This window comes from Nerophis lumbriciformis, linkage group LG03, assembly GCF_033978685.3.
Source record: "Nerophis lumbriciformis linkage group LG03, RoL_Nlum_v2.1, whole genome shotgun sequence".
In the NCBI taxonomy this organism is placed as follows: domain Eukaryota; kingdom Metazoa; phylum Chordata; class Actinopteri; order Syngnathiformes; family Syngnathidae; genus Nerophis; species Nerophis lumbriciformis.
Genome location: NC_084550.2, coordinates 8115099 through 8129979, shown reverse-complemented (window position 1 = coordinate 8129979; position 14881 = coordinate 8115099). Strand labels below are relative to the sequence as shown.

At 38.3% G+C, this 14881-nt stretch overlaps 1 protein-coding gene across 6 annotated transcripts in view; it reads left to right on the top strand.

Moving 5' to 3' along the window:
* LOC133578435 (membrane-associated phosphatidylinositol transfer protein 2-like) overlaps positions 1-14881 on the top strand; it is a 187777-nt gene that overhangs the window by 130807 nt on the left and 42089 nt on the right. For all 6 annotated transcript variants that reach the window (XM_061932881.2, XM_061932887.2, XM_061932888.2 and 3 more), the window contains 3 exons: positions 2513-2757; positions 9845-10034; positions 10120-10239. In XM_061932881.2, coding sequence (XP_061788865.1) covers positions 2513-2757; positions 9845-10034; positions 10120-10239 — 555 coding nt within the window. The remainder of the gene's footprint in view (positions 1-2512; positions 2758-9844; positions 10035-10119; positions 10240-14881) is intronic.

Below are 14881 nucleotides of genomic sequence, written 5' to 3'. Positions count from 1 at the left end.
CAAGATAGGCTGGAGCTAGACCGTGTAGTATTTTATACGTAAGTAGTAAAACCTTAAAGTCACATCTTAAGCGCACAGGAAGCCAGTTCAGGTGAGCCAGTATAGGTATATGTATATATGTATATAAAGGTATATACAGTATAGGTATATGTATATATGTATATACAGTATAGGTATATGTATATATGTATATAAAGGTATATACTGTATAGGTATATGTATATAAAGGCATATACAGTATAGGTTAGAGATGCGGGGTTTGCGGACACAACCGCGGATAAACCGCGGGTCGGGCGGGTAAAAATAGATTTTAAATAGATGTTGGCGGTTGAACCAATTCAGAAATATATATACATAGTTAAATGTTGTTACCCACATACGAAAAACGAGCAGCACTCTTTGAAACAGTCAATTGTTCATCAGGCACCGCGTCCCAGCAACAAGTGGCGCAAGTGAGCGCTCCTTCAGCGCAGCAGGGCGCATTTTAGAGGCCAGGCGCTCTAGCATGAATCCTGGCACTGTAGATGCCATTTTATTCCTGCATAGTGCTAACAAAAAAAAAAGTAAGTAGACATACGGTTGGATATGTTAAACGAATTAGTCTACGTTACCTATAGGCTATACCAAATAAGCCCATGTCTAACCTATATTGAGTTCGGTCAGCTAAATAATTTTGATGGTTACGTGTTGTTTGGGCGCACGACAATGCAAAGGAATTAAGGCAATTGCGTTGTTTATTGTGGTTTTTTTCTATTGGAGATATACTACTATGTGTGAATAATTATTTGGCCTCGCTTTCAAGTGAAGCGCATCTCCGATTGGCTACAATGTAAGGATATTTAGCCTGCTTTGTTTGTCGCGACCGTCTATTTTCATTTTAATTCAAGTTTGATGATAAAGTGCAGTCTGATGGGTTTGATTTCCCCCCTTCAGCTATTTGCCTTGGCCAACAAGTTGCAGGTAATTTATTATTAGTATTTATTAAATTTATTTTTGTTTAAATAGAGATGACATACATATGTTATTGTATAATTTAAGTTTGTGCGCGTGATTGACAGCCTAAGGCTTATGAGGCACTTTTTTTTTTTTTTTTTTTTTCAACTTAAAAACGTAGGACCCTATGCCTATGCCTAGAACATAGGCTATGTGTTTATCTTTATTTTCCTGCCTGTCGTTGACAATGGAGATTGTCTGATATTTTGTCATGGCTGCAGATCAATCAATAGAAGTTCATCTTTGTCGCGAAATTGTTCACTGCTTCACTGTGCACCCCGCCCTCGTCCCTATTTGAGCATTATAACGTTAACAAGTTAATATTCATTGAAATAAATTCAGAACATTTTTTTTACCGAATGAAAATATAGGCCTAGTCTTTCTAAAACATTTTTTTAACTTCTTAAAAGCCTCGTTCTGCTTGCTGGAACTGCGCACACAAAGTGTGAGGAACGCACTCCTGATCTGAGGGCATTGGCAACAATAGTCAACACTTTCTTAATGGAAATGACAATAATATTATAATAATGATAAATAATATTATCACGCATTAATATATCTTAGCCACTAATGCATGGCCAAGAGATATTAATGCGTGGCACGCATTGAATGTCTCTGCTGCATTGGATCAGTCTCCTTTCTTTAACAGGCAAAAGCTTTATAACCTCACTAATATGCTTGCATCGTCTATATTAGACGATGCATTTTGATAAAATGTTGGTTCGGGTGGATGCGGATGGTTGACGACTTTTGTGATGCGCTTGTGGATGAAATAATTGCCTATCCGCGCATCTCTAGTATAGGTATATGTATATAAAGGTATATACAGTATAGGTATATGTATATATGTATATAAAGGTATATACAGTATATGTATATGTATATAAAGGTATATACAGTATAGGTATATGTATATAAAGGTATATACAGTATAGGTATATGTATATAAAAGTATATACAGTATATGTATATGTATATAAAGGTATACACAGTATAGGTATATGTATATAAAGGTATATACAGTATAGGCGTAATATGATCAAACTTTCTTGTTCTTGTCAAAAGTCTAGCAGCCGCATTTTGTACCAACTGTAATCTTTTAATGCTAGACATAGGGAGACCCAAAAATAATACTTTACAGTAATCGAGACGAGACGTAACGAGCGCATGAATAATGATCTCAGCGTCGCTAGTGGATAAAATAGAACACATTTTAGCGATATTACGGAGATGAAAGAAGGCCGTTTTAGTAACACTCTTAATGTGTGATTCAAACGAGAGAGTTGGGTGGAAGATAATACCCAGATTCTTTACTGAGTCGCCTTGTGTAATTGTTAGGTTGTCAAATGTTAAGGTGGTATTATTAAAGGACCGATAATCAGCATTTCTGTTTTCTTGGCGTTGAGTTGCAAGAAATGAGCAGACATCCATTGTTTAATTTCATTCAGACACGCCTCCAGCTGACTACAGTCCGTACAATTGTGTACTGTACTTCATCAACTTGTGTTTGTGTTCCCAGGAGAGCTCGGCCCAGCAGTGCCTGCAGCCCTCCAAGATCCACGTGCTCATCTTGGTCCTCCACGGAGGCAACATCCTCGACACGGGCGGCGGGGAGCAGAGCGGCAAGCAGGCCGACGTCACCACCATCAGCACGGCTTTCGAGACAGTCATGCGCGTTCACTACCCTGCCGCCATGGGACGCCTCGCCATCCGCCTGGTCCCGTGCCCCGCCATTTGCGCCGAGGCCTTCTCCCTGGTGTCCAAGTAAGAGGGCGGGCGTGCACAGCTGCTTGCATGTTTCTAGTCTGCAGTGTTGGATTAGTTACTGAAAACCAATTACAGTTACTAGTTACTTTATTTCAAAAGTAACTCTGTTACTAACTCAGTTACTTACACCAAAAAGTAATGCGTTACTGTGAAAAGTAACTATTTAGTTACTTTATTTTTTTTTTATTTTTTATTTTTTTAAAGCTCCCATTAATGCCCTTTTAGCCTTCATTTCAGTACTGTTATTGCACTGGAGAATAATACAATCTGTTGATCAACTTGACATGCATTTGCATCACTGAACTCTGCTAAGCAATGTGCTCTACATACAACACACAAAGACAAAGATATGTTTCAAAGGGCCAATTTATTTCAGGCCAGACCAAATTGACAAAACTATTTTAAATAGCTGCAACATAACATACATAAGTAACAAACAGCATAATAACAACATAGCTGTAAAGCTGGCGTCACCCAAGGAAGGTACACATGACATACACAACGCCTAACCAGGCGTTTTTTTCTCTTAAGGAATTGTGAAATAAAATCATGTCTTCAGGAGATCAACACTGTACTGAAGCCCAGAACACTAATTTCCCCAGTTTTAGTTTAGAGATAAGGAAAGATTGGCCTGGCCCACTAGGATCCCTCTTTATGTTTGTGAACTTTATAGTCTCTACATTTAGAGTGATGTGATAATCAAACACTAGAAGTCTAGAATGAAAGACTATATTAGAGAATTGACAGAGTGTGTACCTTCAGTGCTGAATGATGAGCAGAGGCAGAGTTTGGAGTGTTTTCTTTAGCTCGCTTTCCATGTTTATGTCCTCATTGTCCAGGTACGTGGAACATGTTTTCCGTGCCATTTGCTGTTTGACGCCGGTATCATGCTAATTAGCTGCCTGAAGTCGGGTGACTCCACTGTAGAAATAGCCTGCATGTCTTCTAGCACAGTGGTTCTCAGTGATGTACCCCCTGTGAACATTTTTTTAATTCAAGTACCCCCTAATCAGAGCAAAGCATTTTTGGTTGAAAAAAAGAGATAAAGAAGTAAAATACAGCACTATGTCATCAGTTTCTGATTTATTAAATTGTATAATAGTGCAAAAGATTGCTCATTTGTAGTGGTCTTTCTTGAACTATTTGGAAAAAAAGATATAAAAATAACTAAAAACTTGTGTTTCAATTCTAAATAAAGATTTCTACACATAGAAGTAATCATCAACTTAAAGTGCCCTCTTTGGGGATTGTAATAGAGATCCATCTGGATTCATGAACCTAATTCTAAACATTTCTTCTCAAAAAAAAAAAAAACTTTAACATCAATATTTATGGAACATGTCCACGAAAAATCTAGCTGTCAAGACTGAATATTGCATTGTTGCATTTAGTCTCCTCTTAAAAAAAATCAGGTGGCTTACCGACATGGCAAGCGTGTTTTGTCCGGAGATGCCGCTGAAGATGTGCGGGCTTCATGCCGCTGTTAGGTATTATTTCTCCACAGAAAAAACACAATGCCTTGGGGGGGTTACAACTCGAAGTCGTAAATCCCATTAACACATATTCTTCGGAATATTGTCTGAATTTTGCCGGCTCTGGTTTGGCCTTCTTTGGCACATGTTCCTCCTTGTTTTCAGCTGCATTACTGCTACGCTTTAACCAAGCCTCCATTGTTTTCTACATCGATAGTTGATTGACAGTTGGTGCCGTGTGGCACCGCCAGGTAGGGTCAAACCATCACGGCATGGGGGAAACTCTGGGTTTATGGTAATGATTGGAATAGCCTACTTGATTTGATGTTCAGTTTATGAACTTACATTCATATTTTGTTGAAGTATTAGTCAATAAATGTATTTATAAAGGATTTTTGAATTGTTGCTATTTTTAGAATATTTAAAAAAAATCTCACGTACCCCTTGGCATACTTTCAAGTACCCCCAGAGGCACGCATACCCCCATTTGAGCACCGCTGTTCTAGCACATACGCTGCAATGGCTCTATCAATGTTGTCCTGCCTAGCAGTCCCTCCGTTAAAATCCTTAAATGGTGGTGGTGGAGGTGACGTGGCATCAGAGTCTGTGTCTCTCTTGACTAGCTTTGTCGAAGCATGTTACTTTTGTAGCTGTTTCAGCAGATTTGAATTGCTGTTTTGGGCAGTAGATGGGATCTTTGATCTAAGACACAACTTACATTTAAAGGGGAACATTATCACAATTTCAGAAGGGTTAAAACCATTAAAAATCAGTTCCCAGTGGCTTATTTTATTTTTCGAAGTTTTTTTCAAAATTTTACCCATCACGCAATATCCCTAAAAAAAGCTTCAAAGTCCCTGATTTTAACCATCGTTATAAACACCCGTCCATTTTCCTGTGACGTCACGTAGTGATGCCAACTCAAACAAACATGGCGCGTAGAACAGCAAGCTATAGCGACATTAGCTCGGATTCAGACTCGGATTTCAGCGGCTTAAGCGATTCAACAGATTACGCATGTATTGAAACGGATGGTTGTAGTGTGGAGGCAGGTAGCGAAAACGAAATTGAAGAAGAAACTGAAGCTATTGAGCCATATCGGTTTGAACCGTATGCAAGCGAAACCGACGAAAACGACACGACAGCCAGCGACACGGGAGAAAGCGGGGACGAATTCGGCGATCGCCTTCTAACCAACGATTGGTATGTGTTTGTTTGGCATTAAAGGAAACTTAACAACTATGAACTAGGTTTACAGCATATGAAATACATTTGGCAACAACATGCACTTTGAGAGTGCAGACAGCCCAATTTTCATCAATTAATATATTCTGTAGACATACCCTCATCCGCTCTCTTTTCCTGAAAGCTGATCTGTCCAGTTTTGGAGTTGATGTCAGCAGGCCAGGGAAGCTAGGGTCGATATTCTTCTCTTGATCATCTTCGGTGGCATAAGGGACGGTGTGAGCCAAGACATCCAGGGGATTTAGCTCGCTCGTCTGCGGGAACAAACTGCCACCATTGCTTGCCGTGCTACCGATGTCCTTTGTTCCTGAATTGCTCACACACTCCGGCAGATTCAATGGGGGTCTGGCGGCAGATTTCTTTGACTTTATCGTTGGAAATGCATCTGCTTTGAGTGTCGCAGGATATCCACACATTCTTGCCATCTCTGTCGTAGCATAGCTTTCGTCTGTAAAGTGTGCGGAACAAACGTCCAATTTCTTGCCACTTTCGCATCTTTGGGCCACTGGTGCAACTTGAATCCGTCCCTGTTCGTGTTGTTACACCCTCCGACAACACACCGACGAGGCATGATGTCTCCAAGGTACGGAAAACAGTCGAAAAAACGGAAAATAACAGAGCTGATTTGACTCGGTGTTTGAGAAAATGGCGGATTGCTTCCCGATGTGACGTCACAATGTGACGTCATCGCTCCGAGAGCGAATAATAGAAAGGCGTTTAATTCGCCAAAATTCACCCATTTAGAGTTCGGAAATCGGTTAAAAAAATATAAGGTCTTTTTTCTGCAACATCAAGGTATATATTGACGCTTACATAGGTCTGGTGATAATGTTCCCCTTTAACTAAAATTTTATTTTCTTTGTGCTCCACTAAAGAAAAGTAGTGAGAATATCTTCATCTTAAGAAACTCGACTGCGGCTCCGCCATGGTGTCTTGTTAGTAAACACAGACACACCACGCCCTCCCCTCCCCACCTCCTCACACCCACACCCAGACACACACAGAGCGCGCGTCTCTCTTCTCCCCGTTGTGACACAAGAAGATTTAGAAGGACAACACTGCAACTCTCCAATAAAACACACTCAGGTCTTCTGTTTCTAGCCGATACTACATAAAAAATAACGTACAATAACGCATCATGTAGTAACGGTAACTGAGTTACTGAATATAAAAAATAACGCGTTAGACTACTAGTTACCGCCGAAAACAGTCTGCTTCTATGTTTAGAGTTTCTATATTTGTCTGCACCTTTGGGGTCAAAAGTCAACCCTGACAATGATTAGAGTTGTCTCTAGTTCCAAGAGATGCAAGCAGCATATCATAGACTACGTCTCATTTTTGGGGGAAGAAAATCCATCCTGACAATGACCATCCATCCATTTTCTACCGCTTATTCCCTTCGGGGTCGCGGGGGTCGCTGGAGCCTATCTCAGCTACAATCGGGCGGAAGGCGGGGTACTATGGCGTCACATTAGTGGCAAAAATCCGAGCGCTTAAAAACTGTTATCGCGCGCTGATTCTCCACTTCGTGCGCGCGCGCGACACCCTTTTGCGCGCGCGTGGTGCTTTTTTGTGCGCACGTGGTGCCTTTTTGCGCGCGCGCGGTGCCTTTCTGCGCGCGCGCGACGCCTTTCTGCGCGCTTTCTGTGTACTCCTGGCATCTCTCCTCGCGCTGTCATGTTTCCTTTTGGCACTTTGGGGGCGGGTATGCTTAGACGGCCCCTCCTTTCTGATTGGCTGTGAGCATTTTTCATATGACCAATCATTCTCCAGCGTAGCAACGTTGTAGCCATCTTACCTCGGACATCTAGCCTCAATCATTACATTGATGTCAATGGTACATGTACTAATTAAATTACCATAACTTGCTCGATTTTCGACCAATTTACAAACGGTTTGCCTTGTTACAAATCTTATTACATGTAGATATGACATAGGATGCTGTACCTGTTGAAATTACCTCTTTCGCTTTTAAAAAAAAAAAGACTTAATTGTGCAACATAGTTGTGTAGGGTCAGTGTTAGTCAGTTCTGTGATTATTTTAAACTGTTTCAGAATACATTATTAAAAGGCTATTTTTAACATTTTAAAAACAAAATTCAAAGATTATTTCATTAATTTTATGGCTGAATCAAAAGAAATTCCATAAATTAGAAAACAAATGTTCAAGAAGAAGTGAAAATATAAAATAATGTTATGGTTGGATGTTATTGCTGGTGGACCAGTTCTGGCTGAAAGATGTGATTATGGTGTTTGTTGTCTTATTATTTATTTGGGTCACATTTTGTATTACCCTGTATTGTGTTCACGTGGTATGACATAACCTTCATCGGCGCGCAACATTTTTTTATCCACTTCTTCCTCCGTAAATCTTGATACATATTGACGATGACCCGCCCTGCTATACTTCTGATTGGCTCTGAGCATTTTTCAGCATTTTTCACCTGACCAATCAGAAAGAAGGGGCCGTCTAAGCATACCCGCCCCCAAAGTGCCAAAAAGAAACATGACAGCGCGAGGAGAGATGCCAGGAGTACACAGAGCATACTTGCCAACCCTCCCGGATTTTCCGGGAGACTCCCGAAATTCAGCGCCTCTCCCGAAAACCTCCCGGGACAAATTTTCTCCCGAAATTCAGGCGGACTCAGGTCCATGAGGACCTGAGTCCGCTAACCCACAATATAACCAGCATACCTGCCCAATCACGTTATAACTGTAGAATGACGGAGGGCGAGTTCTTGGTTTCTTATGTGGGTTTATTGATAGGCAGTTTCATTAAAGTCCTCCCAGCGCGGCAACAACACACAACAACAGCAGTCACGTTTTTATATACCGTAAAGCAGTTCGTCTGCCGTAAACAGCAATGTTGTGACACTCTTAAACAGGACAATACTGCCATCTAGTGCATTTGATGAAAGCACTTTTGTGCGTGCCACACATCAATGCATCATCAGAGTTCAGCATGGTTAGAAAAATAGTGACAGAATAGAACAAGGATGGACAATTCAACCCTTAACTCAACAATGAGTAGATGAGTGGTATGTGTGTGTATATGTGTAAATAAATGAACACTGAAATTCAAGTATTTATTTTATATATATATATATATATATATATATATATATATAATAAAATATGTATATATATATATATATATATATATATATATATATATATATACATATAATAAAATATATATATATATATAAAAAAACACCAAATATAACACCAAATAACATCAAATATATATATATATATATATATATATATATATATATATATATATATATATATATATATATATTATTGTATTATTGTTATTTATATATATATATATATATATATATATATATATACATATAATAAAATATATATATATATATAAAAAAACACCAAATATAACACCAAATAACATCAAATATTATATATATATATATATATATATATATATATATATATATATATATATATATATATTATTGTATTATTGTTATTTATATATATATATATATATATATATATATATATATATATATATATATATATATATAAATAAATAACACCAAATATATATATATATATATATTTTATTATATGTATATATATATATATATATATATATATATATATATATATATATATATATATATATATACATACATATAATAAAATATATATATATATATAAAAAAACACCACGCGCGCGCAAAAGGGTGTCACGCGCGCGCACGAAGTGGAGAATCAGCGCGCGATAACAGTTTTTATGCGCTCGGATTTTTGGCACTAATGTGACGCCATAGGGTACACCCTGGACAAGTCGCCACCTCATCGCAGGGCCAACACAGATAGACAGACAACATTCACACTCACATCCACACACTAGGGACCATTTAGTGTTGCCAATCAACCTGACAATGTATTCTATTTATTTTCAATTCCGTGCAGTCAGCATACTATCATGCACTTTGATGACTATGCCGTCGTAATATCGCTAATGGCCTTTCATCGTCTGCTTTCGATGTCCACACCAGCATCATGACAATCTCTCCTCATTCCTATCAGCATACCAGCACTGTTGTGATACAGCAGCATAGCACTTCTCTTGTTTATAGACTGTAGCACATTTTGAGTAAAAATCAATCCAGACAACCTATTGTGATGTGTTATTTATTTATAATTATTATTTAACTCCTAATAGCATGCAGCATACCATGCACTGGTGTGACTTCTCCAGCATAATAGTAGAGAGTTTTTGAGTACAACGTGTTAATTCCAATCTCTGCCGGCCACTTATAAATCAATTGTAGTTTAAGTGTTAGCATTCCTTATGTAGAGTGTACTCAAAATGCATGATCTTTTTGTGGCAGCCTGAACCCATACAGTTACGACGAAGGCTGTCTGTCCAGCAGCCAAGATCACATCCCGCTGGCTGCGTTGCCCCTCTTGGCCACCTCGGCGCCACAATATCAGGAGGCCGTGGCCACCGTCATCGTCAGAGCCAACCAGGTGTTTGCCGACTTCATCAAGTCTCTGGATGGGGCTACTTTCTCTGGCCAGGTTGGTTACTCTGCTTTCATAGCGCTGCTTTTTTATATGTACTTTTTCCATTATTTGTTTCTGAAGCAATTAGTGTTTTCTTCAGGTCTGCCTCATCGGGGACTGTGTAGGAGGAATATTAGGGTTCGATGCTCTGTGCAGCAGCAACCAGACTGTCAATGAAAGCCAGAACAGCAGCCGGAGGGGCAGTCTCGTTAGTGTGCAGGTAACAAAACCCAAGCTTCTACACTGCAAAAACTGAAATCTAAGTAAGATTAAATATCTCAAATAAGGGTGATATTTGCTTATTTTCTGTCTGATAAGATAATTCTTCTCACTAAGCAGATTTTATGTTTTTAGAGTATTTTACTTGTTTTAAGGGTTTTGGTCCTAAATGATCTCAGTTAAACAAATTATCCAAATATGTTGGCCTGTTCTTTCACCTTCGTCATTATCTTCCTCTTTATGCTCTACTCACCCTATATAAAACTCTCTTTGAACCACATCTAAACTACTCTAATGTCATCTGGTGTAACACCTTCCCTACCTACCTTCACAAATTAGAATCCATGCAAAAGAAAATCATACGGGCCCTGTCATGGTCCAAGTTTAATGCCCCCACTCGACATCTATTCCATAATTATCATCTCTTAAGACCAGTGTTGGGTTAGTTACTGAAAACCAGTAACTAGTTACAGTTACTAGTTACTTTATTTCAAAAGTAACTCAGTTACTTACACCAAAAAGTAATGCGTTACTGTGAAAAGTAACTATTTAGTTACTTCTTCTACTTTTTGTTTTTAAAGCTCCCATTAATGCCCTTTTAGCCTTCATTTCAGTACTGTTATTGCACTGGAGAATAATACAATCTGTTGATCAACTTGACATGCATTTGCATCACTCAACTCTGCTAAGCAATGTGGTCTACATACAACACACAAAGACAAAGATATGTTTCAAAGGGCCAATTTATTTCAGGCCAGAACAAATTGACAAAACTATTTTAAATAGCTGCAACATAACATACATAAGTAACAAACAGCATAATAACACTAACACTAACCACGTTAAACCCAGATTCCAAACTAACAAAGGTCTTAACTCATTCTCTTTCTATGCCACTTCAATATGGAATGCACTCCCAACAGGTGTAAAATAAAGGGCATCTCTATCCTCCTTCAAAACCGCACTAAAAGAACATCTCCAGGCAACTACAACCTTAAACTAACACCCTCCCTTCCACATAATACCTCTTCGGATTGTAAATAATCATGATGACTGTATTATGATGTTAGTATATATTTGATAGTATATATCTGTATCATGAATCAGTGGACCCCTACTTAAGCAAGTTGAAAAACTTACTTGGGTGTTACCATTTAGTGGTCAATTGTACGGAATATGTACTGTACTGTGCAATCTACTAATAAAAGTTTCAATCAATCAATCAATCAATCAACAACATAGCTGTAAAGCTGGCTTCACCTAAGGAAGGCACACGTGACATACACAGAGCCTAACCAGTCAGATTTGAATTGTTGTTTTGGGCAGTAGACGGGATCTTTGATCCAAGACACAACTTACATTTAACTAAATTGTGCTCGACAAAAGAAAAGAAGTGAGAATATCTCATACTTGCCTCTCCCCGGGACAACCATTCTCCCAAATTTCTCCTGATTTCCAGCCGGACTTAAGGCACGCCCCTCCAGGTCCGTGCGGATCTGAGTGAGGACAGCCTGCCGTCACGTCCGCTTGGCCAACCAAAAAGTAACCACAGAACACTATACCGTATAGTCGTATAGTGTTCTGTGGTTACTTTATTGTTGGCCAACGGTTTACATTGTATTGCGCACCCCCCTCCCCTCCCCTCCCCTCCCCACACCCGCACACACACACAGAGAGCGCAGAGGAAGAATCAGAAGCACGTCTCTGCTTCGCTGCCATAAAACACGATCAGATCCTCAGTTTCTAGCCGATACTACATAAAAAATAACGTAAAATAACGCAGTAACGCATCATGTAGTAACGGTAACTGAGTTACTGAATATAAAAAATAACGCGTTAGATTACTAGTTACCGCCGAAACTAACGGCGTTACAGTAACGCGTTACAAAGTAACGCGTTAGTCCCAACACTGCTTAAGACTGACAGAGTTCAATATTTATCAAAATGCTTGTTTAACCTATCAAGTCATTTACAGGCTGAATCTTAGGCTCTGTAGCTTGGTTCCTATCTACCATCCCCAGCATGCCCACAACACTCGTAACTTAGATCTGATATCAGGGAAACATCGTTTACTGGATTGTACCGCTCGAAGTGTTGTATGCAGGGGACCAAAGATTTGGAACCGGCTTAATGAGAGCCTCAAGATGCTGTATCCATTCTCCAACTTCAAAAAGAAACTAAAAACTTATCTATTAACCACCTATATTTAATGCCTCATGTGGGGTAGACTACTGTTGGGTTTTGCATGGTTGAATGAATGTATGTATGTATGTGTATGCTTGCTTTAGTACTATTATCTTGTGTTAATCATATAGCGTTGTTTTTTTTGTTTTGTTTTTTGTTGTTGTTGTGCTTGCTACCATGTTTCATCATTCCATGTATATACTGTCCTCTGGACCCCCTGTCAAAAGCTTCTTCTAGCTTATTTGGGGGACCCTTTCATGTACCAACATCTTTAAATGATGATATTTCACTACTATTGTAATTGTTATATGGTATTGTGAATAAACTTGAAACTAAGATATTACAGCTTGTTGCTGAGATTTGATGACCTATATTGAGTAAAACATGCTTGAAACTAGAATATCAACTGTTGCAAAGCTGTGTCATCAACACTCACAAGTATAAAACTACTTTTTTAAAGTACTGTATTTTTCGGACTATAAGTCGCAGTTTTTTTCATAGTTTGGTTAGGGGTGCGACTTATACTCAGGAGCGACTTATGTGTGAAATTATTAACACATTAGCGTAAAATATCAAATAATATTATTTATCTCATTCACGTAAGAGACTCAGTCCAGGGGTCGGCAACCCAAAATGTTGAAAGAGCCATATTGGACCAAAAATACAAAAACAAATCTGTCTGGAGCCACAAAAAATTAAAAGCCATATTACATACAGATAGTGTGTCATGAGATATAAATTGAATTAAGAGGACTTAAAGGAAACTAAATGACCTCAAATATAGCTACAAATGAGGCATAATGATGCAATATGTACATATAGCTAGCCTAAATAACATGTTAGCATTGATTAGCTTGCAGTCATGCCTTGACCAAATATGTCTGATTAGCACTCCACACAAGTCAATAACATCAACAAAACTCACCTTTGTGCATTCATGCACAATGTTAAAAGTTTGGTGGACAAAATGAGACAGAAAAAGAAGTGGCATAAAACACGTCCCCGAAAGTCGGAGAAAGTTGTACATGTAAACAAACTACGGTGAGTTCAAGGACCGCCAAAATTAGTAGGACAAAACGGCGCTCGCCAAATACTCGAATCAGTGAAGCATGTTTACTATAAACAGTGTGCTTTATAACAATTAGGGAGGCTTGTGTCATGTTTGTCCTCCTACAGAAACCATATTTAAACAAAAAATATATATTTTTTCCCCTCATCTTTTTCCATTTTTCATACATTTTTGAAAAAGCTCCAGAGAGCCACCAGGGCGGCGCTAAAGAGCCGCATGCGGCTCTAGAGCCGCGGGTTGCCGACCCCTGGACTAGACGTATAAGATTTCATGGGATTTAGCGATTAGGAGTGACAGATTGTTTGTGTAAACGTATAGCATGTTCTATATGTTATAGTTATTTGAATGACTCTTACCATAATATGTTACGTTAACATACCAGTTGGTTATTTATGCCTCATATAACGTACACTTATTCAGCCTGTTGTTCACTATTCTTTATTTATTTTAAATTGCCTTTCAAATGTCTATTCTTGGTGTTGGCTTTTATCAAATAAATTTCCCCCCAAAAATGCGACTTATATATGTTTTTTTCCTTCTTTATTATGCATTTTCGTCCGGTGCGACTTATACTCCGGAGCGACTTATAGTCCGAAAAATACGGTAATAATTTCTTATTTCAAGCATGAAAAAAAAGATCATGATTTTGACACAATTGTGTCTCATAATTAAAACAGATGACAGAAATTGACTTTGCTGTTTTATTTTCAATGAAACAATAGAAAATACGTACTCATATAGTAGTACAGTTGGCACAGTACAGTAAACTGACAGTTAATATTTAAACATTTAACATTTCAAACAATTTTGAACAGAAATAGTTCATGCACATTCAGATACATTTCTCAAAATTACAATAAAAAATGTTTTGGCCGGGGGCCGGGCTGTATATATGCGCACTAATTGACTGAAAGAGCACGCACTTGGCGCGATGATGTCATGTTATCCATGGAAAAATGCATTTTTAGACCATATGATTTGCCTGAGCGGCTAGGAGACCCCGAGAGTAACAAGCGGTTGCCTTGTTGCCTTTCCATTAAGAACAAAAAGTCAGTTTTCAATATAAGTTTGCTGGTTTCAAGAAATGTAATGCCGAGCGCATATCATTATGTCAAGATAATGGCACTAGCATTTACTTCATTTAAGAATATTTTTCAACATATTGAGCAAAAAGGTCTCTTTTTTTTTTTTTTTTTTTCAAGAAAAGTGCACTTGTTATTAGTGAGAATATACTTATTTTAAGGTCTTTTTGGGTTCATTGAGGTTGGCTAATTTTACTTGTTTTGGAAAGTCTTGACAAGTCGAATTTTCTTGTTCTATTGGCAGAAAATTTTGCTTAGTTCAAGTAAAATACCCCTCGTTTTTGTATTTTTTTTTCTCATTTTTGAAC